At 39.7% G+C, this 25,307-nt stretch overlaps 1 protein-coding gene across 4 annotated transcripts; it reads right to left on the bottom strand.

Moving 5' to 3' along the window:
• Nucleotides 1-4,597: 4,597 nt before the first annotated feature.
• EBAG9 (estrogen receptor binding site associated antigen 9) lies at nt 4,598-24,128 on the bottom strand. Of its 4 annotated transcripts, none has more exons than XM_040586274.1 (8): nt 23,953-24,127; nt 17,759-17,933; nt 16,758-16,855; nt 13,360-13,438; nt 12,999-13,157; nt 11,521-11,628; nt 10,383-10,474; nt 4,598-5,135 (listed from the first exon to the last, which is right to left on the bottom strand). In XM_040586274.1, the coding sequence occupies exons 3-8, from the start codon at nt 16,838-16,840 to the stop codon at nt 5,015-5,017; spliced, it is 642 nt and encodes a 213-aa protein (XP_040442208.1). In that variant the 5' UTR covers nt 16,841-16,855; nt 17,759-17,933; nt 23,953-24,127; the 3' UTR covers nt 4,598-5,014. The 4 variants fall into 4 exon arrangements, with proteins under 4 accessions (XP_040442208.1, XP_040442209.1, XP_040442207.1 ...); XM_040586275.1 differs by lacking the exon at nt 23,953-24,127 and adding an exon at nt 19,131-19,312; XM_040586273.1 differs by lacking the exon at nt 17,759-17,933.
• Between the last annotated feature and the right edge of the window lie 1,179 nt (nt 24,129-25,307).

Raw genomic sequence — 25,307 nt, 5'->3', positions numbered from 1 at the left:
TGTGGGTGTTTTATTGTAGCAAAATTATAAAAAAATACCTCATTTCAGCTGGGCTGTCAGGGACAGGTCAAATGGGAGAAGGCACTCTGTCAGGGTACCAGGAATCATCAGGACCTGGAGAACAGATAGACTGAGAAAAACCTAAGCAGAGCTCCAAGAGTAAGGCTCCAGCCCCCTTCAGCTACACACGCCACCCGTGCTGCTGCACCCACACGGCACCGACAGATTCAAGTGACCTGATCTTTAACTCAATGCAATCTTCTGGAAACTTCTAACTTCTGCGCTCCCAGAAGAACATCAGTCCTCCAGGCATTTAACAGAGGTCCAGAAGGCCCTGTGTAAACCAGCTGACAGTCATGCAGTCTTGGTGCATCATGCTATGAATTCTCTGTGTCCAAAACTTCAGCTCTGTGCATAGATCAGAGGGCAATATTACCCAACAGATGAAACGGGAGTTTATCTGGCTCCACTTAAGCTTTCAATACCACCTCTGGCCATTTAAACCTTACTGACCCCTTCAGCAAAGCAAGTGTAGTATTTCCCTGTCTAACCCTGAGCAGGAGAGGTTACTAAAGCCTGGCAGTGCCAAGCACTGCTCTGCAGCTTTTGGGAAGAAAGGCGTTTCTAGTAAGCCAGAAGGGAGGAGGAATAATTCAGCAGCATGCAGGGAGCATTTGCAACATGTGGTGATACATACTGATGCTTACAGAGGCGACCTGGGAGACTTTTTGCATCCCTTTGATGCCTGGGCTCTGAATCATTTCTGTTTGCAACAGATTCAAGAGGGTTTGCTAAGCATTATATTAAGGAAGAGAAATCTAACAGTTTGATGTAACATAGTCCCCAAGAGTTCACAAAGATGGCAATGACAGCATCCTTTTTTCTTTGCCCATAACATCCTCTTCCATGTTCTCCTGCCGCCCAGCTGGCTTGCCTTATGACACTACTGCGATACGTATTGCTCAAAGATCACTTTAGTAGTTTGAAAAGCTTTTAATAGTTGGGGGGCAGGGGGTAATGTAAATTTTACATAACCCTAGAATTTCATCGTTCACCTCGGAATCTCATCTTAGGACTGCAACACATTACAGAAAACGCCTTATTCCTACTTCAAACTGTGTCTGTTCAATGCCAAGAGAGCAGTATTTTATACCCCGTATTACCAACATTATTACAATTTTGGATTTCTCTTACACCCACTATTAAGTGATCTTCACTTTGGTGGTGAAATGGAGCACAAGTTAGAGGGAAAAGTCATCTTCAGCTCTAGGAGAGACATTCACCTGCAACTACACGGGTTTCTTTTGCAGCAAGAGGCAACAAAGCAGCACAAACCTATTTATGTTTAAAATTTCAATCAGCTGAACTCATTTCTAGGGCAGGCTCCATTCAGCAGCAGTGTTTTCAAACATGCTATTTAAGACATAACGCACTAACACCAGAATAACACCAATGTTGCTTCCTGCCCTTAAAAATCTCTCAGTCTGCTCAACTCTCATAAGGTATTTAACTACGCTCAGCGAGAGGTAACAGTTCCCATCACACTCCTGATAGAAGTCCTTGCTCTGATCTCTACCCAAAATTCAGCTTGCTTCCAAGCATCCACCTTTCCTCCTCCACACTGCAAGGCTGCAGACAGCTCAAGGTGCCCTTTGTAAGAAGAGGTCTGACATACCTTGGTAAGTGCTCCAGACTCGGGCTTTAAGGAACTGGCCTTTGTTCCCTGATCCACAGAAGATATGCCAGTTGTCGCTACAAACACACCATCTTCATTTTTTTTCCCCTCTAATATTTCACTTTAGTCATTTCTCATCTGGATCCTACTGGTGCTGTACAGAATAGCCAAGGGAAGACCATCAATGTCCAAGCACTTCAATGAAAAGTATCCTTTTCCTCCTGAGTTTAGAATATGCTCATACCCACACCCACACTGCACAGGAAAGTCTTGTCTCAAAGCACACAGGTGGGGAGCACAAGCAGCTCGTAGGCTAACGGTGAAATAGCAGATACGTGCCTGAATTCAGGCTTATAGCATCAGAACCAAGTCAGCTCCTTCCCAGGCTGAAGCAATGCCCGTTGGTAATCCCATTACAATTTTTCTTTCTAACCCAGGAACAAAAAAGCCTTTCTTTGATATTCAGCTTATGAGGTACCCGATGTGCCCCTAAGCTGCCAAAAACAGAGGCTCAGGGACTGCCCACCTCTTCACCAGAGATTCAACTGCACCTTTATTTACGTCCACCCTCTCATAAGGCTGTTAATTTCTAATTACATACTCCTTTCTCCTTCCTTTCCCCCCAAAATCAACTCTCTCTCCTAAATCCTAACCTCTAGAAACATGCTAAAATGCAAGCAGTTTTATATATATCCTACATGAGAAGAACAAGCCAGCATTTTGCTCCAAAACCCTTCAGACAAATGAACACAGGACATGGCAAACATGAACAGCTATAGCACAGTCAAGGAAAGGATTTTTCAGTCATTCTGGCAAGTCAGTCCTCTGTAGTCAACAGGCCAAGTAGTAGAGGGAAAAGGAGCCTCTGGCAGCAGAAGAGCAAGAAAATAGGCGTATGCGCTGGGTGTACAAGACCCCTTCAAAAAACTCAAACTGACAGCAAAACCACTAATGGAGCAGCAGCTACATAAAAGATTTAGCAGAAGTGTTTTCACATTTGTTGAGGATAAAAATCAAGATAGAGGAAGGAGGAAAGACACAGCACAGGAAAAAGATGAGATACAAATGCATGGGTTTTTACCGTGCAAAGTAATACCTCCAAGAGCACTGTATCCTCACTGGCATTATGTCAGCACAGGGCATAGGAGATGGGATGAATCTCCAGAGCTGCTGCACTACAGTACAGGCAAAGCAAAAGGAAGGAAGGAAGACCAGCAAAGCAGGATGGCACAGGGGAGGGAAAAGTGACGCAGGGAGGCCGATGTGCAAGGTGGCAGCGCCAAACATTTTTTAAAAAGGCTGAAGGTTGAAAAAAACCATAGACTTCCATGATGTATTAAAGGGCTTTTTTATCTTTTTATTAACTAGCCCATGTTTTGTTATTTTTAATAAATATTATTTATATGCATCTATTCTACATTGTCTCAGAAATAGCAATAGTAAGAACTACACTAATTTTTTAAAAAGATGAGATGTAGCTTCCAACAGGTTTTACCTTAAATAGGCAATAGATATCAGGTTTCTCTGCCCTGTGTCACCAATATTGAAAGAATTACAACTTGTTCCTCCTTGTTTCATCAGTGGGGTTAAAAGGATAGACATGGACTGTTATTAAAGCTTATTCAGATTTTCCCCTTCTCTCCCACCCACCATCAGATATTTAGAGGTGTGTACTAGGAGCAGATTTCCATGCCATACCACTGTTCATCCATTCAACCCCAGCCAGAACACTTGTGCAGAAAATATGCGCAACAGTACACAGTGTTGCTTTATAAAATACTTTTTAGAATTTAGTATTTCTCAAGGACTTTTTGTATCCAAAATTTTCTGTCAAATCAGTTGATTTCTGCAAGATTTTTAAACACAAGCACACTAAATATTTTTAAAAGCTTTTCTCCATGACTAAAGCCATTAAAGGTAATTCTTACTGTCTTGTTTTCTCAATTACTTACCTTTTAAGCAAAACTTGTATCAGAATCTACTACAACTTAGTTAAAAATTCTATTTTTCTACGCAGGGAAGATCTAGTCAAATAGCTCCCCATGCCTTCCCATCCTTTAACAACTTTGTTGTTCCTTATATGCAGAGGCAACAAGTCTCGGGCATAAAACTTGCCATCTTCACTCCTCTGTCACAAGACAAGAAATCCATACAACCCACAAATTCAGGGATAACATCCACACAACAGAAGATAGAAAAGGCATTCACTGAAGCTCTGAGCTGGACATAAGAACCACATAGACTGCCCTCCTCCCATACACCTTTCCTTCCAGCAGATGTTAAAACTTTTCTTCTTCATTATTGTTGTCTTCAACCGCGTATTTACCATGCACACTTTACAAGAGGAATTTCAGTGTAAACACATACAGTAAATGTACAAAAAAAAAAAGTATTTGAGAAGTTGCTGTTAACTGAACTGAGATTTTTCATACTAGCTTTATTAACAGGAGGACACTTTTTCAGTTATACTAACTATGCAACAAGTGTTAAGTATAAGGATGGGGTTTTTTCCTAACTGTAGGAAGTAAAATAATTTCTGCTAGAAATACAAATTTACCAATAAATTAAGTGATTAAATCCCTCCCCTACATTCATGACATCGGCCATTATAAGAAAGGAGCAGCATGCAGCACTGTTGTGTAGTGACGCCACTGCTGGTAGCCATTTCTGTGTTGCATGTATATGGGCACGGTAGCACAGGAAGCTGCAAGTGACAAAGGGACACAAAAACCACTTTGGTGTTTGGCTGTAACTTGTGCTCTACCATAGCATGATTACCAGTTTAGAGTTGCAGGTCGCCATAACAAGTCATTTTTTTCTGCACAGGTCAGTATGGTCTCCCATGGAAAACTCCGAAGTATCCATAAAAACTTTTATAAAAAGGCAATAGTAGACATTCTTTACCAGGCAGGAAGCAAAGGGTTCTTTAAAACTATTTAATTACATGTTTCAGGTAAGCACAGACAATACAGTAGATTTCCCACCACTGAATATTTACATTCTTTTCTGTAGGCTTGAGCTGTTCATTAAGAGTGTCTTTCAATCAACATCCTTGTTCCATCACTTTTGCTGCAAAGAAGGGTGCTGGAATAGAACTATTGCAGGAAACATCATTCCATCAAGGCATGGTTTTCTGTGGGTTTTTTTTCTCCTTTAAGAACCACCTACTTGTAGTTCAAGGTATTTTGGGAGAATCCTGGCTTCCAAGATGACCTGAAGAATGCATTGAAACCAACCAGTGTTTTCAAGTCCTAGAAATACTGAAATCAATACCAATATGTATGTTGTAGAGCTGAAATTCTCTTTTTCACTGGCACTGCCACTGATGCCTGGTTTCTGTTAGGACAGTTTTACACCAATTTTATTTTGTTCCTTTTTCATTAGCCTTTGGGCCTCTTTTTCCATTTTCTTTCGTTGTTGTTCTGCTGCTCTTTTTTCCCTTTCTGCTATCTTCTGTTGTCTGTAAGTTAAGAAAACATGAATAGCTAAATAACAGGAATCCAATTTTCAGCATGTCCTACCTTAAGTTCCTGTCAAAAAATAGGTTTTTATAACTAATAAAAATAGAGTTCAGTATACTGTAGTTAGTCTCAGAACAGTTATTCTTTTATTGTTAAGTCCTCCTTTCAGATTAATCTAGTCTTAGGCAGAAATATTTGTTCAATTACTTTACAATCTAAAAGCCACTAAATTCTCTGAGACTCAGAGTAAGTAAAATCAGTGAGAGTGCATGATAGTTATAAGGCCTAGAGCTATTTAGGCAGGGGGGCAGAAGCTAATGTTTTGAGTAGCAAGATTACCCATCTTTTTGATTTCAGACCAAAATAGTTCAACTTATCTAGAAAACTGATTTGCGTCCTCCCTTCCCTCAGCAGAAGCATCAGTAATTATTTTCTTTGTTAGGGAAGTACTACATTTTCCTCATGATCAGGTGAGATGATAACTTCTCATACTCCTTTTTACATGCTCAGCATCTGTTTTGTACTCCATTGTTCAGCAGAAATATAAATAAGGAAATAAAAAAATTTAAGTCTTCAGTTGTGTATCCTTTTAGCATTAATTCTTACCAGTGTTATAAAGCCCCAGATATCACTATCTGCTAACTCAAAGAATCCAAGAAATTAGTTTCCAGTTTCAGTATGTATATAGCTGACTAAAGTGAAGGACAAAAAACCCAGAAATCCATTAATTTTATTCCCCCACTTCAGCTAGAATATATCACTGAGTGGTACAAGGGCAACAACTGGATCCTGTATCGCATAAGTAGTAATAGAACGGCATAAGGAGGTCATCCTGCTTTGGATTCAGTTTAAGTATGAAAAATTTCCTAAGTTGCTTGCATAAGGACTTTAAAAATAAAAATGAAACTTCATTAAGTTGAAAAGGTGAAATTTAAGAGAGATTCAGTAAGAATAAAGATGCTTATTAGAAGAGAATAAAGAATTCTAGTTGACAGGGAAGTAAGGAGTTAACTTTCAATGTATCTAGTGGATGTGCATAGGTAATTTATTGAAGTGTGTCAAATAGAATTAAAAGCTATCATCACCTGAAGTAACCTTCTCCGGCAGATTCCAACTATGGACAACCTGGGCACACAAACTTAGAAATTATTTGAGGTGCAAAGACTACGTATTATCTTTGTAATGGACAGGAAATGGACTGCGCTTATTAAATACCTTCATGGTTTCCCTTGATTGGTTATTAATGGCTAGAAGTTTGCCTATACTCTATTAAGCTGCTCTGCTGTCTGTCATGGAAGAATGAAATTAGTCATTCACATCAGGATCTATCTCCCAAGTTAATGGAAGCCCAAACTGTTTTTTGAGATCATGATCCACTATTCTACATTCCACCAGAAACCCAGATAGCTGACAATGCTGTCAGCCTTGTATATGCAGAGTAATAGTATTTGCCAATTTACAGTATATCAGGTTTCCTTATATTCCCCACACCTCTGAACTAATGCAGAAAGGAAGAAGCTACACATGCAGCAGCCAGCATATAGAGACAGTAGAGTTCAAAGATGCCACATGTTGTGTTAAGCAATGCTGCGTATGAAGCAATGCTGCTATTCATGTGCATTCTGAAGTGAGGAAAATCACAGATCACGTTTCTTCTCCCCCCTATAAACTGCGTAACACAACTGCACAGAGGAGTGGCTTCCATGCCCTCTGCTGGCTGAGTCCTTTTATTGGACTTCAGTTATGCCCAAGAGAAGTTCACATCACCTCAAAGGAACTGAAGTCACCAAAAAGATATAAACAAGCAGCTTACCACAAAGTGATTACCTTTCCATTGCTCTTTTACTTGGTCATTATTCAAAACATTGATCGCTATTCCAAACTTCATGCATGTTTTCAACAAAGTTATTACATTTCAGGCTCAGATTTTCATTTCTCAGTAAAAGGAAGAGCCTATGACAAACTTTAGCCATTCTGACTCACATTTTCTGGGTTGCAAAGCAAGGAATTCAGCAGAGTTTGGATGGATTTACATAAGTTGTTTAAACCAGAAAAGTATCCATTCCTGATGTCAGCCTTGTTTTGTATTCCTAACACACATTACATTCAAAAAAACCTCTCTCACTGGTTAAAAGAACACAAATTATAATCAGAACACTGTTACTGTACACCTTCTGAATAACTGTAATAAAAGTATTTCATACCATTTGGTCTTCAACACAACTAAAAATGCACCAGCATTTAGCTTAACTGTTCCCACTGCAAAAACAACTTCATTGGTATTAGAAAGTCTAAAGGTGCAGATAGGTATCTACAATTTGCAGAAGAAACAGAGTTCTAAATAACTTCAGTTAACTCAAAATCCAATTTATCATCCATTACAGAGAACCATCACTGACTGGAAAAATTCAGTGCACCCCAGTCCAGAACCTGTTGGGGAATGGGGAGAAAAAAAATCCCCCCAAAACACAGACTACAGGAACTTCTCAGGCACTAGTAGCTAATACAGCCTTCAACCTCAGCACTGTCTTTCAGCACGCTATGATTCCAGGAAGCATTTGGTTTACTATACATGCTTGTTTCAACTGGTACGCATATGCAATAAGTCACCAGAGAGGCCACAGGATACAGTTTTCTTTGCTACTCAGCTGGCCACAGCCCATTTTCGCATTATTGATCAGTGCTCAATTATTACACAAAAATTATTCTAGTCAGACGGTTCTGAATACTAACTGAGCATCAAAAGGTACCCAGACACAGCTAGCTAAGAGTAATCCTTACTTTATCTGCACACACATTTCATTCTTAAAAAGCACTGCTGGAGTACACTCAGCATTAATGCTCTGTAGGGTTAGGGGGACTTTGTCCCCCATTTAGCAGTCTGAAATCTTCAGGTCATTTTGCAGACCAAGACGCAGTCTTATAACATTAAGGAGAGACTCCAGATCACTTCCTTACTAGTCTGTAGAGCCAGGCCTGTCAAGTACTGTAGTACTGTACTTAAGCTTTATGTCAAACGTCAGATGTTAATTATACCACAGATGTCTACTGCAAACGAAACTGTAAAGTCAGAAGGCATTTCCTATCAATCTTGCTAAAAATCAGCCAGCACTTTCCTCAATTACAGAAAAATATTTAATTTGATGTGCCATAAATAAAACAAAGGGTTTACTTCACATAACCGGGATACAGCTTACACAATCATCAGTTATACTGAGGGGGCCATTCACAACTGGCCAAGCAGTATGTAATACACAGTTACAGGCCTGACCACGTTCCTTCTATTTACTTGAAATATTTGGACACATGCATGTCCCTTTAAACAAGTTTGATACTTCTTAGTGAGGCCAGAAAGGAATTCTATGAAAAATCAGCCACTTAAGCTGAAGCCTTTCAACTATAAAAATGTCAGGCTGAAATCTTCAGAACAGCTTCAACCAAATAAAATTACACTCTGAAAAATGGATTTTGTGGGAAAACTCCACTGCTATCACCTCATAAGTAAGAAAGAAGGATCTTTTACTACATGTTCTAAAGCATGAATCTGACAATCAGCACACAATATACCTTTGACCATCCTGGAAGTACCTACTACACAAATTTTATGCTCCAGAAGTAAACTGGCATATACACACACCAGCTTATTTTTAGTAGCTAATTTTTTTAAGATAAATCCCTGCTTTGGAAAGTTTGAGTACTTCTTTTCATAGTCCTAAAAACATCTGTAATGGAACGTGGCAAGGGTTAAGTAAAGTACAATGCGGCCTCTGCAGTTAGCTAAAGTATTTGTTTCATTTCTCAGTTCAAAAAAAGCAGTATCTTTCATTGCCTTTCATTTTCTTTGTCTAGTGCATCATAGATTAAGTCTCACTAGATTGCACTTTAGAGATTAAATATCTTCCTGAGCCTATCAATATTATTTACGGGTAAAGGTACTCTCCCTGGAATAAAACCAGCCCAAAGGCACATCATTCATACAACAAAGCCTGTACTTCTGTGATACATCATTGAAAGACAAAACCTAAACCAGTTTCAGTATTGAAGTTAAAAAAAAAATAAAATGCAAGACACTGACCAGAATGTACACACAAAGGTATCTGATTAAGTTTACGAAAATATTTGTATTACAACCCTGTTCTCACATATTAAGCTGCTGCAGAGCAAGGTTGAGAGAATTAGAATTGATTGAATTTATTAGCTATCATTAATGCATCAAAAGTGTGCTGGTGACTTCCTTCTTTCTACTGATTGAAAAAGTAGATTTTCCCAAATTTTGCAATAAATAGTTGACCAGAATCATTTTTTTTTGCAAAAATATTTTTCCTTTAAAGATTCACAGTTCTAGAATGATTTTTTTAATATATCATGTCATTATTTCATATTATCGCTATTGTCCCACTTAAGCCATGTATTTGTGATTTTGTGAGCAAAACAAGAGCATTTCGGAAGCTGGAGCCATCTAAGGCAGGTTATCTGATGATCTAGCAAACAATTAAAAGTTTGCTAAAACCTTGAAATGAAGCAGGTTAATGTAAGTCACTGCCAATTCAAGCCATTGGATGTGATTAACTTAAACTCAATCTGCATCTCTTTACCCTCCATACTCCTTCCTTGCGTTAAGAGGGGAAAAAAACCTACAAATGGAACAGATGAAGTATTCATGCTAACTTTGTGCAAGACAGTGATTTTACATTCAAGCCTTATCAGCTAGTTTAGTTAAGTTAGCTGGAAAAGCATAGCCCCTACACTGATTCCAAGAACATGTTTATCACATCACCTTTATTCTGAGCTGTTTTTACTTCACAGCACATTGCTATGATGATCCTTTTTATAAGGACATCCAGTGGTATTTTACTTGATCAAGTTGAAACATGTTATTTGTACACAATAAATTGTTGAGGTTGGGGGGGACACATTGTTTGAGTTGCTTTGTCGGTTGGTTGCTGTTTTTTCGGGTTCAGGGTTTTTTTTGTGGGTTTTTTTTTTTTGGAAGGGGGAGTGGGTAATGTTGTTCCAATGTTCCAGTGACTCTCAGATTTCCCCTATTATCTCATTTACTGTACCAATTAGATCCAAAATATATTCTGCCAAGTACCAGATACATAATTAGATGTATAAAAATAATTTGTCTTAAGAATTATTTAACAATTCTTAGCACTTAGCAAAAGGTGTTACAACAAATGAACCTGTATTTGATTCTTTTACATGCAAAAAGTTTACATGGTGTTACATTATTTTCTAGTTACCTAAGAACTTCTTCTGCCTGCCAGGCAGCATCTTCCTCTTCTTCCCAGGCATTAGTATTTTCTTGCCAAGTATCCAAGTCTCCCAGTTCAGGCTGAAACAAAAGAGAAGCACTAAGCACGTGGAAAAATTAGATACAACACATTTTTATCCTTAATGTTTCAGAATTCCAGAAATATTTAAGATATGACAGTACTTCTCAGCTTATTGTCTATGCATTTTCCCCTGCTCTAATAGTGCCTTTTTCCAGTTAATTGTTGGGAGGTATTTTTGGATTCTATTGGTGGGTAACAAAGGAAGGAAGAAAGTTCTGGAGTGCATTTTTAGGAAGAAGAAGATAAATTGAGCAGATGAAATGAGTAGATAGTGTAAGAGATTTCTGGAAGTTGCATGGACAAATCAATATATACATCCACATGTCTGTGTGCCCAGCGTCACTTGAGTGGCTGCTTTTAACCACTAGATGTCTTTTCCTGAATTATTTTCATATGAACATTCTAAGGAATGACCATTCTGCACTGCTTTCTGCCTAAACGCCACTGTGCACTACATTAATCAAAGCAGAAGCACTGGTAAGGGAGGCAAAAGGGAAGGGAGGGAAAGCAAGCCCTATAAACAGCCAGGCCATTAGGTCACTAGACTATTTTTTCAAAGGCTAAAGAGCAAAAATTAGGAGGCTGTTAGAATACAATCCCTCCAGAAAGGAAGGGAGAAGCAGAAAATTAAAAATGGGTCCCAAGGTAATAAAGCAAACGTAACCCCGAGCCTTAAAAGAAAAAAAACAAAGCAAAACAAAACAAAAAAACCCCACAACACACCAAAAAAAACAAACTAATCACATAGAATCCAAGTACACAAAAAGTACGGTCCTTTGCTTTAAAAAATTTGCAAGCGTTCAAGTGTTTGGAAGCTTCTTACCTTTTTATCACTGATCTGTTAAGTCTCTCCATAGAATGTCAGTTAAAATTAGACTAACTAGTTCATTGCTTTGCATCAAATACTCAATTTGAAACAGATTTATATTATTTCATAACTATTCCTCTTCCTCCCCACAATGCACATGTTAGGCAGACTATTCTTTCTCCTACAGAACAGCCATTGAACTATCAAATACAAGATCCATACTTAGAGCATACTTACAGACTGGTGAATAAAAGGAATATCTTGTGTAGCTGCTAATCTGCTAGAAAATCCTGTGTTTCCCTCTGGAATCCCAAAATTTAGAGGTTCTCGTTTTTTAATAACTATCTGAAAATATATATAAAAAAAGGAACAAAGAGTCAAAGTAAGTACTTTGCCAAAGTCTTTTTTTTATATATAATTTATATTTTTTAAATTATATAATTTTTTTAAAATAAAAAAAATCTTTTACAAATACTTTGTTAAGTCAAAGTACTGCACAGATTCCTTGGTGGTCATAGAACTCTGTGCCTGTGAAGGTAGCTACACAACACTGCGCTTTGTCTCAAACCTGTTCAGGTTCTGGACGTCGTCCTTCATGGTGCCTGCAGTCACCCCTAGAGCTACATTTAAACCAAACCCAGCACACTGTATTCAAACAGCATGGACTCTTCGAGTTTCGTTCTGAACCTGAAGCTCATTCTTATAGACAAAAAATGTCATTGGACAAAAGAAGAAATCTCTCTTTCCCCAGTCCTCCTCTGCTCCCCAAATTTTTAAAGATCAAAATCCTTAGAAAAAATTCAGTACACAGAATACTGCAGATCCTAGAGGTACAGAAGTGACCCCAGTATCTTCTCCAGTTCCTAGGACTACAGGAAGATTCAGGTTGGAAGGGGCCTCAGGAAGTCTGTAATCCAGCGTCTTCCTCAAAGCCCTGTCAGCTCTGAGGCTGATGAGAGTATTCAGGGCTTATCCACTTGGGTCTTGAAAACTTCCAGAGATGGAGCCTGCACAACCTCTCTGGCAACCTGCTCCAGTACGTGACTGCCTTTGTTGTGAAAAAAAGTTTTCTACTTGACTCAAAGCCCTGCAAGTACACAGCTGGAAGATTTCCACATAGAAACAAAACTTGCAATTACCATCAGTTTAATCAGCATTTATTTATGGCGTTGATGCTCTTGTGGATATGGCCTTCTGTCTTGCCTCCATAATAAAAATAGATATTTGAAGAGCTATTTTGAAATATCAGCTCTCCAATTCCAGCCTCCCCAGTATAACTTGGTGAAACAAATAACCATTGTTTTCTGAAACCAGTGCTGCTACCTCAAACTTAAGTAGAGCAGGACATAATGTCTCTGTTCAAATAATGGAAGGGTATGAACACAAGTACCTTAGTGCAGTGGTTCCATTTTCAGAATTAAAGAGACTTGAGAGTTCTTCCATTATGCTTCCCAGACACTTCAGACTAAGGAATTATTCATCAGTTACCATTAACATTAAAACTGAAGATGTAAACATGAACTAGCATCACATTCATGAAGATCTCAAAGAGTACTTTTAACAGTATGTGTTAAACTACACATCAGCACCTATTCTCATGTCAACAAGGAAACAGTTTTACCAGCAGCATCTTTCATAAGTTGCCAATTTACTTATAGCCTATTTTAAAGCAAGCAAAACTCTCTGTAAGTGTATTTGGAAAGTCTAATACTTACTTTTTGAGTTTTTCTTATGGTTGGTGTCATATCTTTGAAATAATCAGGTTCCATTTGTTCCAAAGGATTTTGCTGAGCAGCCACATTACCATTGCCACCCTCAATCTTCACACTGGTAGGTGCATCTTCATCCCACGAAGACCAGTCTTCTACTTCAGGCTGAATAGAAGTATACAGTACAAATTAATATTATCTGTAAGTAAAAACTTGTCTTTATACCTTGCTAAGATACTTATAAGATATTAATATTATGTGGCATACCTCATAATATTCTAAGATATATACCAAACCTGTTGCAGGACTGGCATAATCACTCTGTTAAGCGATTACCTATTAAGTGACCTGCCACTTAAGCAATTACCTGTTTAGGAACAGATGAATAATCCACTGTCGTTGGCAAAGTTATTTGGTCTCCACTTAACTTTCTCCCTCTTCCAGACCTGAAAGAAAAATGCAGGATTCCTCCAAGCTCTGAAAACATGAGCACTAAGTTTAAAAAAAACAAAAAGCAAGTCTGAGAACAGCACTACTGAAAATAGTCATGCCTAAAACATTAACTGCTTCAACTACCTTAATTTTAACTACTGCCAGTACAAGTGTGCTAAACAAAGGAGTTTCATCATGATTTTAAAGCAGTGTTCACAAAGATTTCAAAAAGCATAATTTTTTTCAAACTCCAGTGGAAATAGAGGAGAAGCAACTCTAAGAAATATGAAAATGGACAAATTAACTCCGTTAACTGCATACAGTCAGTTACCATTTTTAGATTGTCAGTGCTTGTGAAGCAAACACTATCAATTTACATTTGTCCACAGATAACCATTTCTACCGCAAACTGAAAAATGTTTCTACTTGTCTTAGATGCTAAGCTGTGTCTAACAAACCACTTTCTGAGCTGCTTGATTTGGAAGTCCCCCTGAAGCACTTTTTCAAAGTCTAAACAGGTAGTACAAGGTTACACAAGTAAATGGTTTCTGTTTAATACATGCATCTACTCACTTCAAGAATTTTGTTTCATATGAAAGCATTTCAGCAACTGTATCAAATAATTTTAACTGAAAACAAACACTAATGCATTGCAAATAAACCACCTAGATACTTACTTAGTGACAGCATTCAAAGATCACAATAATACTCTTAGCTGACGTTCACAATATTTTAAAGCTTTACAACACAAGATTCAATCTCATGTTCATGTTTTCCCCAAGGAATGTAAGCTCCTATAGCAAGGCAATTATGTAATTGACCTTATGCAGAAAAAGTTAAGTTTTATTTATTACTGCTGATGAGAATAAAACTGGTAAAGTACAATTTGGAGTTTGTACCCATTAGTTTTGCTATTATAGAACATTCTACCATCGACACAGAACAGCTGAATTGCTTGTAACAGTACCTCTGATGCATGCTGATGAGTGATTAGATCTGGTTTTCTTACTTTAAGCCCAATAGATTCTTCCTCAGGAAAAGATCAGGTGCTATCACCAAATTTTCAAGCTTTATATAATTAACTGTAGCCCCTTCAGAAACTATTCCTTTAAGCTGAAAAGCAACACATTTTAGTGGTAAAGGAAGGTGAAAACACTGTTGTCTCAAGCACATTAGAGACTTCCAGTTCTGGCTGACTAGATTTAGTTGATGACTACCGGAAACCCATACTTGAAAACATCCTCCTTCAGATCTGTACAACTTAAAGACACTTCTGCAATTATATATATTTCCCTATTTATATGATCTAGAAGACTCCAGCGAGTAACAAACACTCATCTAGCCAAAACTATTACACTGACAAGGGTGAAGGTGGGAGGAAAAAGCTCCTGTCATACAACATGTGAAAGAATATGCTATGCAGGACAGCACTAAGGAAGGCTACACATCTCCACTTCTTTTTCTCCAAAGGTAACAAGATGCTTATAGCAAGAGTTTTGTCACAACCATCATTAGATATTGATCACTGCTCTGAATGCCAAACGCCTCAAGAATTCTTGGTTTCTCCTTGCTAATTAGCAGCATCCAGATTTCTCAGCTGGAGAGATACCTACATATTTTAAACAGAATGAAGTTTTACCTCTTATATACTTACACCTTTTATTTTCTGGAAACAGTGGATTCAGGCAGGCTGTTGTTTATCAAAAAAAGTTCTAACTAAAGAGATGACTAGTACTATATGTCAGGTTTATGTTGACTAGAAAGTTGCACAATCTCTACAGGTGTTTGTTTAAATGAAAAACTAATAAAACTATGTAGACTAAATAAGTAAATTAAAATGCACGTTTAGTTCAATCACATTTGTTGGTTAACAGACATACTCATATGCAGGTGTGCATTACAGGAAAACAAAATTAGTCAAGCTATGCTTTGCAGCTGACATTCAAGAGGAGAAACATCTGCAGTTAATGGACTGAACGTATTTGATCCTCTGACTCGCTTATGTGAAAGATCTTACATTTTCATTCTTTCAACTAATTGTTATTCACAGAAGAAAAATTCTCCTACTTTTTACTCCCTTAGCTGTTCCAGGATTTAGTTCATTCAGAAGTTGAATAATGGAAGAAAATACTGTCATTACACCTACTAAACAATTATCTGCTTATAAAAGCTATCTTAACACTCGAGAGAAGAAGGGGCAACATAATATAGAAGCTATCATCAACTCAAGTGTTTGGCTTCTTTTAGAAACTGAACAGCAACTATTATTAATTTAATTTGGAATTCAAATCACAGAACTAAGGTTGTCATCTACACAGTTGTATGCAGCATTAAAATATATCTTTTTAAACCTGTACTAGAGCTGTAGTGAATTTACCAATCAGTTGAGAGCTTCCTCTTATTACAGGAATAAGTAAAGGTGAACAGGAAATAAACAGTTACTTTGTGTCTACCACATATGCTTTACCTCACTGGCAAGGTAGTAGTCATCATACACAAGAGGTAGAATACATTTCTCTAGACTGCTATTTGTTTATGTAAAACAACATACTGCAAGAGTGGCAAGAAGCAGCAACAGTTTGTATGACAGCACAGTGCTGAGAAGATCTAACTCTGGTACTGTGCTACTGTACCATTGAACTCTCCTATTATACAACCATAACTCTTGATGGGTTTTTGAATGCTCCTAGGTAGTACACTGCTGTGTTCACGGGCCTACAACTCAAAAGAACACTACATACAACTTACAAGACTAAGCAAAAAAATCAGTCCTGTTAATTAACAAACAAACAAACAAAAAAAAAGCAGTTTCCTTGAACTTTAATCACTGTTCTCCAAACTTCTGAAAGAATCAAAGAACCTTCAGTAGGTAGAAGAACCTGAAGTCTCAGGCAACTGCTTCTTGACAAAGCAGGATAAGAATCACTTCTATAATGAAAGCCTTCTGACTGATGACTGGGTGGATGCTACCGTTAACTGTATCTCTTAAACAAAATATCACTTCCCAAGTACTTCTAGAAAAAGCAGAGAACAATTTTTCTTAAAGTTAGACACAGAATAGTTTTAAAAGGCAAAAACCCTGTCACAGCTGTTTAGAAAACACTCCCCATTAGAGCTATCATACCACAAAATACACTCACAACTGTACTACATAGACCTTTTAACTCTGAGGGAACATACAGATTAAAGAATGAATTTGACTTAGTTTTTATCTGGCTTATCATTTTGCCATTAGTAAAATCAGGGGAAAAGTGCTGGGTGAGTGTTGAGAGAAGGAAAGATGTGCAAGAACCTGCAATTAAAAATTAAAAGATAACCAAAAGACATGTTTACCTGCATATTAACTTTTTAATGAAAGAAAGCACTGCTGCCAGGCAAGTACAGATTTTAAAGAGTCGAAACTGTGTTATGGCCATGGTGGGAAACCCTTCCTGCAAAAGAAAAAAAGTTAGGTGTAGAGGATTATACATCTTTACATAGTTCTTAAAGTCAATTTCCTTAGCTGCTGATAAGCAAGGAGTTTTCTGTGAAACTGTATTAATGCAAGACAAGAAAGGAGGTACCAGGAACAAAAACACTACCTGTCTACTATCAGCACATTACACTGATATAAGTAACACAAGTATCTAATGTATATAGCCTTTAGAGAAATAGCACATAATCATAGGTAAAGTCACAGTTCAAGATACTTCTAAAAGGGAAGTGCAGGTAATCAACTGCAGTGACTACAGCTGACCTGTTTTAGACACTAACAATGGCATTGAACACCAGCAATGAAAAGTATGAACAGAATAATCATCAGAAAGAAGCTCACATTTGCTTGAGCAAGTCTTGCATATACAAATAATAAATTTAGTCACTAAGCCAAAAAACGAAATTGGCCATTTAAATTTAGCTTCCATTTTGATGGAAATGTATGATGAAAAATATTATTTATTTTAGTAGTCTCACTGAAAAAAAACCCAGCAAAGACTTTTCATCGTGTGTGCACTACAGCACCAGTTAACCCCTAGATCTATCAATATTCCTATGCCATGCTAGGAAACCCAGCCAAGAAAAAAAAAAATTGTGTTTGGCTGAAGCCACAGATGTTGGCAGCTATTTTTCAGTATCAATTTGATAATCCAGGGAATTTATACTTAGAATATCACATTATTCCAAAAGATCCCCTCACATAGATACAGACTGAGTCAGGATGATCTGCTATAATTCAAGAATCCCTTTTCTCTCTTCTACAGGTGAAGATCTCAGAATAAAGAATAAGAGCTTCACAAATAGCTTTTCATTGTATACATCTACACTCGTTAACACTTTTTGTTACAAGTTTAACATACCTCCTGGTGAGAAGAGAAGGCAGCCCTGTGACATTTCCTCAGGCCATGAGTATTCCATGGAAGGACAGCTTGATTTCAAATACGCTATGGCATTTAAATCACCTTTTATGTTCCAGGCTTTAAGTTAGGAAGAGTCAGGAAGGTGGATCATTAGGTAGGCTGCTCCAATACTGCCCTGAGAATTTTATTAAAAAGTACATAATGGGATTTGTGAGCTTCATGGAGCTTAGATTTATTTTTTATTGGTGCTCATTTGCTAGATAATATAACTAGTACTAAACACTGCAGTAATATAGTACTGGAGATATTGCTTCACGTATGGTCCAGATTAGGAATGTCTGCTACTGCAAAAATCATACAAGGTGGCTATTAAACAAACAGGCCCTTATTACCCTAAAATGGAAGGCTTACATCAATGAGTAATTGCCAAATTACAGACCAAATTACAGATCGCACTACTAAGCTGCGGCTCAGGAGAAAGGCCTAATAGGACACATTTCACCTCTACTTCAACACTAGCATTGTCTTAATCTCATTTCATGGGAGACTTAAAAACATAGACAACCTTACACAAGAGTGGGTATTAAATGGGCTCATCATCTAACAGGAAAAGGCAACAGTCAAACCTCCTACAAAGAAGCAAGAGCAGTACAACATGTCTAGCTTTTAAAGACAAGACTATAATTTCATATTGTGCTCAAGCACTTCCGAACCTCCTAGTATTCCTAACCAATTTTGACAATATCTAGGTGACAGGAGAATGCATCAGTCAAGAATGCGAAGGATGCAGAACTAGTGGAAGCTAGTGAAACAACAGTGGATAGTAACTAGATGGACGGTTCTTTGCTCTAAAGGTAGAAATAAAACCAACACTGAATTGGTGAAAGACGCTGTTAAGAGTCAGCTAGAAGCCATCTACCTGAGATTTAAGGTATCAAGAACAGCTGACCTGCTGAAACGAGAACAAAGATACATCTTTTCTGAAAGGAAGCTTGTTTAGAAGCTCACTCCACTCTAACAGAATTCACTTTTCTATCAGCTTGGGGGCAGAGTCGAAAATCCCTACTCTTTATCCTACCTAACTGCCACAGTCTAGACAGATCTTAAATTAAAAACCAAACTTGACCGAAAAGGCTGTTTTACAAAGCAACCATTACTGAAAAACTTCTGCACGCTCAATGTTATTTTTTCAAAGTCTACCAAAGCCTAAATTCAAAGGACTGGGAAGTTTACTACTTAAGCACAAAACCGAAACCAAAACAATGTTGAAGTGTCAGTTACATATGTATATATGTATGTATGTGTGTATATAAATCCCCAGTTTTTCAGCTCATCTCCATTTTTCATATATCAAATTGTATACTGTACTGACCTTTCAATGCAAAGTTAAACACCAGAATCCACAAGAAGTTTGGCTTGCAAGCTTGTGAAGTGAGCCACCAGAAGTTAATCCATTTCTCCCATGTCATTCCTATACATGAGTGATTACACTTCCAATATCACCAGTATGCCTGTTTGGCAGGGTTCAATAGCCATTATCATGCTCTGTAAGAATCAGGTAACTTGTCTCTCTCCACTTTCTATCTGCCATGCAAAAATTTCAGTTATGAGACACACACACACAAACACATAACATATTTGTGTTAGAGCTACATTTCACTTCAACTGTGGCAGCGCTAGACCCTTCAAGACAGTAAGTACTGTTTTGCCTGCCTCTTTTCTGAGTTTTGATTGCAGTTTTCCCAATTAAGTTAAGCTCTGTACACCTGACAATCTGTAGTGTACAATCAGTTTTGGCAACAATACACTAATAGCTAGCCATAGTAATATTAGCAATCATCCACCTTTAAAAAGCACTTTCACCAGTGTATCTAGTTTTAATACTGCTAATTAACATATGACATAATATGCTAAAAGCTGTTTAAAACAGAATCTTGAACCAATTACTAGCTCAAGATTAGGACAAGTCAAGCATTCTCCCCAGTGTCTGAAAGAGTACTTGAAACATTTGCATTGTTGCTCTAAGGATAGCATTACCCAAAAAGAAAAGTTAAAGGTTAGCTAATGGTTTTGAGGGGGGTGGTTGTGCCTTTGGGGATTTTGTTTGTTTGGGGGTGGGTTTGTTTGGGTTTCTTTTTTAAGTTAACTGATTTTCTCAAAGGTAAATAATTTCATGTTCCAAAGCAATTGTATAAATGGAACTCTAGTGTTTCCCAAGTTCACTGCAAACTCAATTCACCTGATAGCATTACATTAAATTTGTTAATTGAAACAAAGTGTTCATTCTTTTCTTGTCCATCTTTCTCAAACACTGGAAAGACACACAGCCATGTATCTTCCTTAACTCATGAATGGGAAAAAATACTGAACAGTGCAATGCTAAATGGCAGAGCCATAACCTTCCTTTCTTCCCTTTGTTCTCCTTGATAATCAATACCAAAAGGAACTACAATTATATCGGCAGCCAACTATGATACAGGATGGCACAGTTACAATACAAAGTGCCAGTGCTCCAGCAAGAAATCTAGAACATTTCTTAATGGAGGCAAAGGTGAAACACTGGACTAGAATTCAGAAAGTCTGATAGAGCTGTCAGCCTGATATACTCTTGTGCATAGCATGCCCCAGTCTCCCATTTGTAGAATGGCATAGAAGTTTCCTTCTCCCATTATTGAGATTGCTTCTAATGTATTACATTTATCAGACTTACTGTCAACTGAACTTTTAAGTTCCATTACAACAGATATAAATAAAAAAATAAATCAGGACATGAATCTTTATTAATTCTAGCAGTGAATGCAACAATTTTGTAACAGACACCAAATTTAGCTGGAGTTTGACTTTCATAGCTCATACTGCCTTCTGCGGCTAAGAAGTCACATCAGTTGCTCATACAGGAGATGAGCACAGAAATTATTAAAGCATGGCAGCAGCAGGAGGTTAAACACATTAGACACAAGTCAGAAGAATGAGGCAACTTATCCCCAAAACCATCTTATGAATCCATAAAGGAAATATAGTGAAGGGAGGGGAAAGCCTATAAGTTCATTGAACTCTAACATTTTAACATTGCTTTCACCTTGCAGCAGTGGCTTACTCGAACTCCTGGCACCTCTGACTTCACTAACACTAGCCAGCAAATTATCCACAGCATGCACAGTCCAGCTGAATTAGTCAACTATGGTGCAACAAGCAAGACTCTAACTGGCCATCACTGCACAACAAGCACATGCCACCTCAACTGACCTCTTTTATATCTAATTGCACATACAAACACCACCTAAACAGTATTTCAAGAGACAAAGCTGATTCTAAAATAAAGTCGCTTTGTGGCACTAAAATAGCTTTAGAGACTTGTTTTCTCCTAGTGAACTCACCTCCTACTGCCAGTGAAAAAGATGTCAAAATACTTGTATTAGAGCACCTATCCTGCTCTCCTCTGTTCCTCTACAGTGCAGTTTCTCTAGATACCACCCTCTTCAAAATGGATTTTCTGCCTTGAATTATCAGTGCTTTGTGAACTGATCATTTTCTTTCACATCAGCTCATCTGTGACTCTGGAATGAATACATGAAGACAACTTGGAAGCAGTGAGTTTAACTTATATTAAACACAGTGAGCTAAAAAGCCAAAGGATGGCACCTAAATCAAGACTAAAAATAACTTCTCTGAAATTGAAAGGTTCCCTGCCAACTACGTATTTACATAATTAGCCACAAGAAAAGCATCACTTTTCTAAAGCAAAATGAGTAGTCCGTTTCCTAGTACAAAAAACTTCATGTGGCCTTGAGTGCTTACATATGTCAGCACCAAAACTCCACAAAAGCACCACCAAACCAGTATGTTTTCACTAGAACAGCTGATAAAACCCTAGGAAGTACCGTAAGATTAGTCCAAAGTTTCAGCGGCAAGGATCTGGTTTCTTAAAAGCTCATTTTGTACGAAACTTTACAAAAGTAGAATGGCCACATCAACCTGAAGATGCCCACGTAGGTTTTTAGGGAGATGAAATCTTATGAAGATTAGTAGATAGAGCTAAAAACCCTTTTTATTTTCAAGCACACAAACCCTCCTCTAAATCACATACATTACAAGATGCACAAAGATATTCCGTATTTTAGGCAAAGTAATGATCCAGGACAGCATTCAGTCAGGTATTGAAAGACACAACCAGCATCTCCTGCATTTCAGAGACAGCAACAAAGATTCTGTCACTTAACAAGGAGGTTCCACTCCCCTCTTCCTGGTTGATTTTGGTGGGGTTTTTTTGTTTTTCATTTTTTCCAATCGCTTTATATAGAAACATAACATTGGGAACACTTGGGGAGGAGGAAAACACTTAGCAGGTCAATGCCTTTACCACTGAGTTTGATAAAGGAATAGGTTAAATTGCAACATAACTGAACCTTGAAGCCATGCTACTATGGCAGTAGAGAGAGGAGCAGAATCCAAAGGGAAGACAGGAGGCAAGGTGGTTGGGGAATGTCCGTAACAGGTATTGTAGTTTCAACACTAATGCTCCAGCTTTCCATGCAAGCACCCTAACTAGGCTGTTTTGAGGTAGCTGGGAGGGAAGATTACCCTGCCTATGATTTATGAGAGTGAGTTAAGTCATCCATGGAGCTCAAACCCAGGAAGAGATTTCAAGAGTATCAGAGGCTGCAGAAGATTGAATGTTCATCTTTCTGACTAAAGGCAGTAAAAACTGATACATGCTGGTGACTCCCAAGTTATTCCTAGACACCCAACACTCTGTTTTATGACACACAGATTTTCCGATTTTTTTTTTAAACATGCTACTCCTAGAGCCATAGAACTTCTATAGTAATACCACCTCATCCCACCCCTGCCTCTCCAAGAAAATAATTCCGATCTTGTTAATGTGAACTCTTGAGGCCTTCTGTTCTGAATTAAAATTATTTCTACTTTTCAAGGCAATGTTAATTAAAAGAGAAAGTTTACATCCACCGACTAGTCACAGTCATTCTTTGACAATTCCTTATCTATATATCCTACTGCCTTCTGAAAACCAGCATACAGAACACAAAGATTGGAGTCATGCAATTCTGTGATACTACACCACAACTCTGTTCACATTTGCAAGAAATCTTTGACATAACACATTAATTCATGTAACTCAGTTCATAACACTGGAGAAGTTCTTGACACAGAACCAGAGTTCAAGAGAACTCAGCTATGTTTCAGTGCTTGTTACTCATCCTGGACTAAAGTTATCTGTAGCTACGTGGAAAGCCAACAAATTAACACACCCTCATTGCTACTACTACAAAATCATCTTGCAACATCCATCGTCTCAACAAGCACCAGCTATTTTCAATCAAGATACACTGCAAGACATGCTGTGCAAGAGAGCTTAATGAAATCTCTACAGGGCATATCTGTATTTCGAGATTATCCAGAAGGCCTATAAAGCAGCAAGCTATACTATTTTTCATTAAATGTGCAACTGAGGCACTTACATTGTGAATTCATGACCATGAAGTAGTGCCCCACCATTCTACAGAGCAGTCCAGGCTTGAGCATTATTAGAGACAGCACTGAAGCCAGATGGTAGTACTTAAGTTTTCTGTGACCTATTAGAGATTCTTAAGTCTGTAAATGCATGCTAAGCAACTTTCCCATAAAGTTTTACACAATTTGTCAGTCAGCAAGAACAAAGAAAAATTTCAGACTAGGTAACCCCACGCAGTGTGGTCCCACAGAGCCCTTCGAAACACACACAAAAAAAAAGCTTAAATCTGCCAGCTCTGACAGAACGTGCCCCTCCTCGCCTCCATCCTTTTCCACAGGGCGCCAAGCCTCCACGTCCACAAACACCGTCAACCTACTAGGCGGTCACTTCGTGGTTTTCCCCGCCCGTGAAATTCCCGCCCCCCGCCACAGCCAAGGGGCGGCCGCGGGCACCGCGCTGCCGGAGCCGGCCGAGCAGGCCTGCCGCGGGGCTAGGGCCGCTGGGCTAGGGCCGCGGGGCAGGGGCCGGCGGCCACAGCGCCCCGGGAACGGGGTGCCCCGAGCGCGGAGGGGCGCGGGGCGGGGGTGTTACTGAGGGAGCTCCGCCGGGGCCTACCCCGCCGTAGGATGGCGCTGAGGCCGAGTCCCCTGCCCCGCCGCCCCGAGGCGAGGCGAGACGGAAGCAGGCACCCGGCGGTAAAGGAAGCGGCCCTCCCGCTCACCTGCCTCGCGGGGAAGGGCTCTTCGTGGGGCGCGGGGCGCCAGGGGCCGAGGCGGCCGCTCCCGCAGCCTCCGCGCTCGCCGGCCGCCCCTCATTCAAAGCCAGGCGCGCACCACCTCGCCGCCGCCTCCCGCGCCGCCATCTCGGCCTCCTGTCACCCGGGAGACGGGCCCGCCCCTTCCGGCCGCGCCTCTTCCCCTCGCGCCGCCAACCGGCGCTCGCGCCTGGGCCCGCGGCTACCGCCCAACCAATGCTGCGGGGACGGCGGTCGCCGAGGCGCCGCGCCGGGTTGACGTGGCCTCCCTGTGGGGACAGAGCTCGGAACGCAGCGCGGGCCCGCCGGACTGCCCCAGGGCCCGCCCCGCCGGCAGCCTCCAGCCTCTCCCGCCCTCCTGCCCCGCCGCGGCCCGAGGAAGGCTGCTCGCTTCCTGCCCGCTGCGGCCGCCTGGCCCCGGGGCACCCTGAGCTGGGCGTTTTGTCACTTCGGGGAGCTATGACAAATAAGCGTTGGTCTGTAGTGTCTGTTCTAGAGGTATTCCGATGTGGTTGGCTGGATTTTGAGCTGTAAATCTGGAACCTACTAAAAAAAAATTGCTGAAGTAGGTTCCGACAGGGTGTAGCCTTAGCTGGCAGTGGGCCTTGCCAGTGTGGCAGTTTGTTCACTCGGATGCTTCAAAAGGTGCCTGTGCATTTAACTGGCCGGCCTCTCTGTATGGTGTATTGATTCACTGCTGATGCTCAGAAAAGGGCAGGAGGGAGATACTAAGTAATGTAAGATTTTCCAGAGCTCTGCATATACCCCTAGTTGCATTTGACAGCCTCAGTAGATGAGGTGAAGGGAGACTTTGTCCACTTCTCTCGCTGGGAGGCCAGTCCAACTTCTAAGGCGGTGCTGATAAAAAGTCCCTTGAACTCCAAACCACACCACCCAGTTCTTTCTACTCTTTTAAAATATCTTCCATTAAAGGCCTTCCATTACGCCAGTACAGATAACACGCTAGCCACTGTTTTCTGGACTGTTGGTTCAGGCAGTGAGGAGATGGATGCTTGGAGAATGGCTCTTGTGAGGAGCCACTGGTAACATACAGGGATCTTTTGTTTCCCTCTTCCCATGTCCTGACAGACACTGTAACTGGATTTCCACAACTCTCCATCAGGAAGCAGGCCCCAAAGGGACAAGAAGCAGAGCATGATGTGGCTGGCAGCATGGCAGGGGCCTCACCAACCAGGACCCGAGCAGGGCAGGCTCAGGCAGCTCAGACTCCAGACTGTCAGGCAGGCCTCTGGTGATGAGGCAGATCTGAGGATAAACCAGAGAGTCAGTCTGCTAGTCCAGAATCAATAGAGTCCACAGGG

Source organism: Falco naumanni, chromosome 3 (assembly GCF_017639655.2).
Source record: "Falco naumanni isolate bFalNau1 chromosome 3, bFalNau1.pat, whole genome shotgun sequence".
Lineage (NCBI taxonomy): Eukaryota > Metazoa > Chordata > Aves > Falconiformes > Falconidae > Falco > Falco naumanni.
This window is presented reverse-complemented; position numbering and strand designations above follow the sequence as displayed.

Coding starts and splice junctions, on each gene's coding strand:
- EBAG9 (XM_040586274.1), bottom strand. CDS start 16,840: ATGGCCATAACACAGTTTCGACTCTTTAAAATCTGTACTTGCCTGGCA. Junction 13,158..13,359: donor ATTCATCTGTTCCTAAACAG/GTAATTGCTTAA, acceptor ACTTCTATTCAG/CCTGAAGTAGAAGACTGGTC. Junction 11,629..12,998: donor CCATAAGAAAAACTCAAAAA/GTAAGTATTAGA, acceptor ATATATTTTCAG/ATAGTTATTAAAAAACGAGA.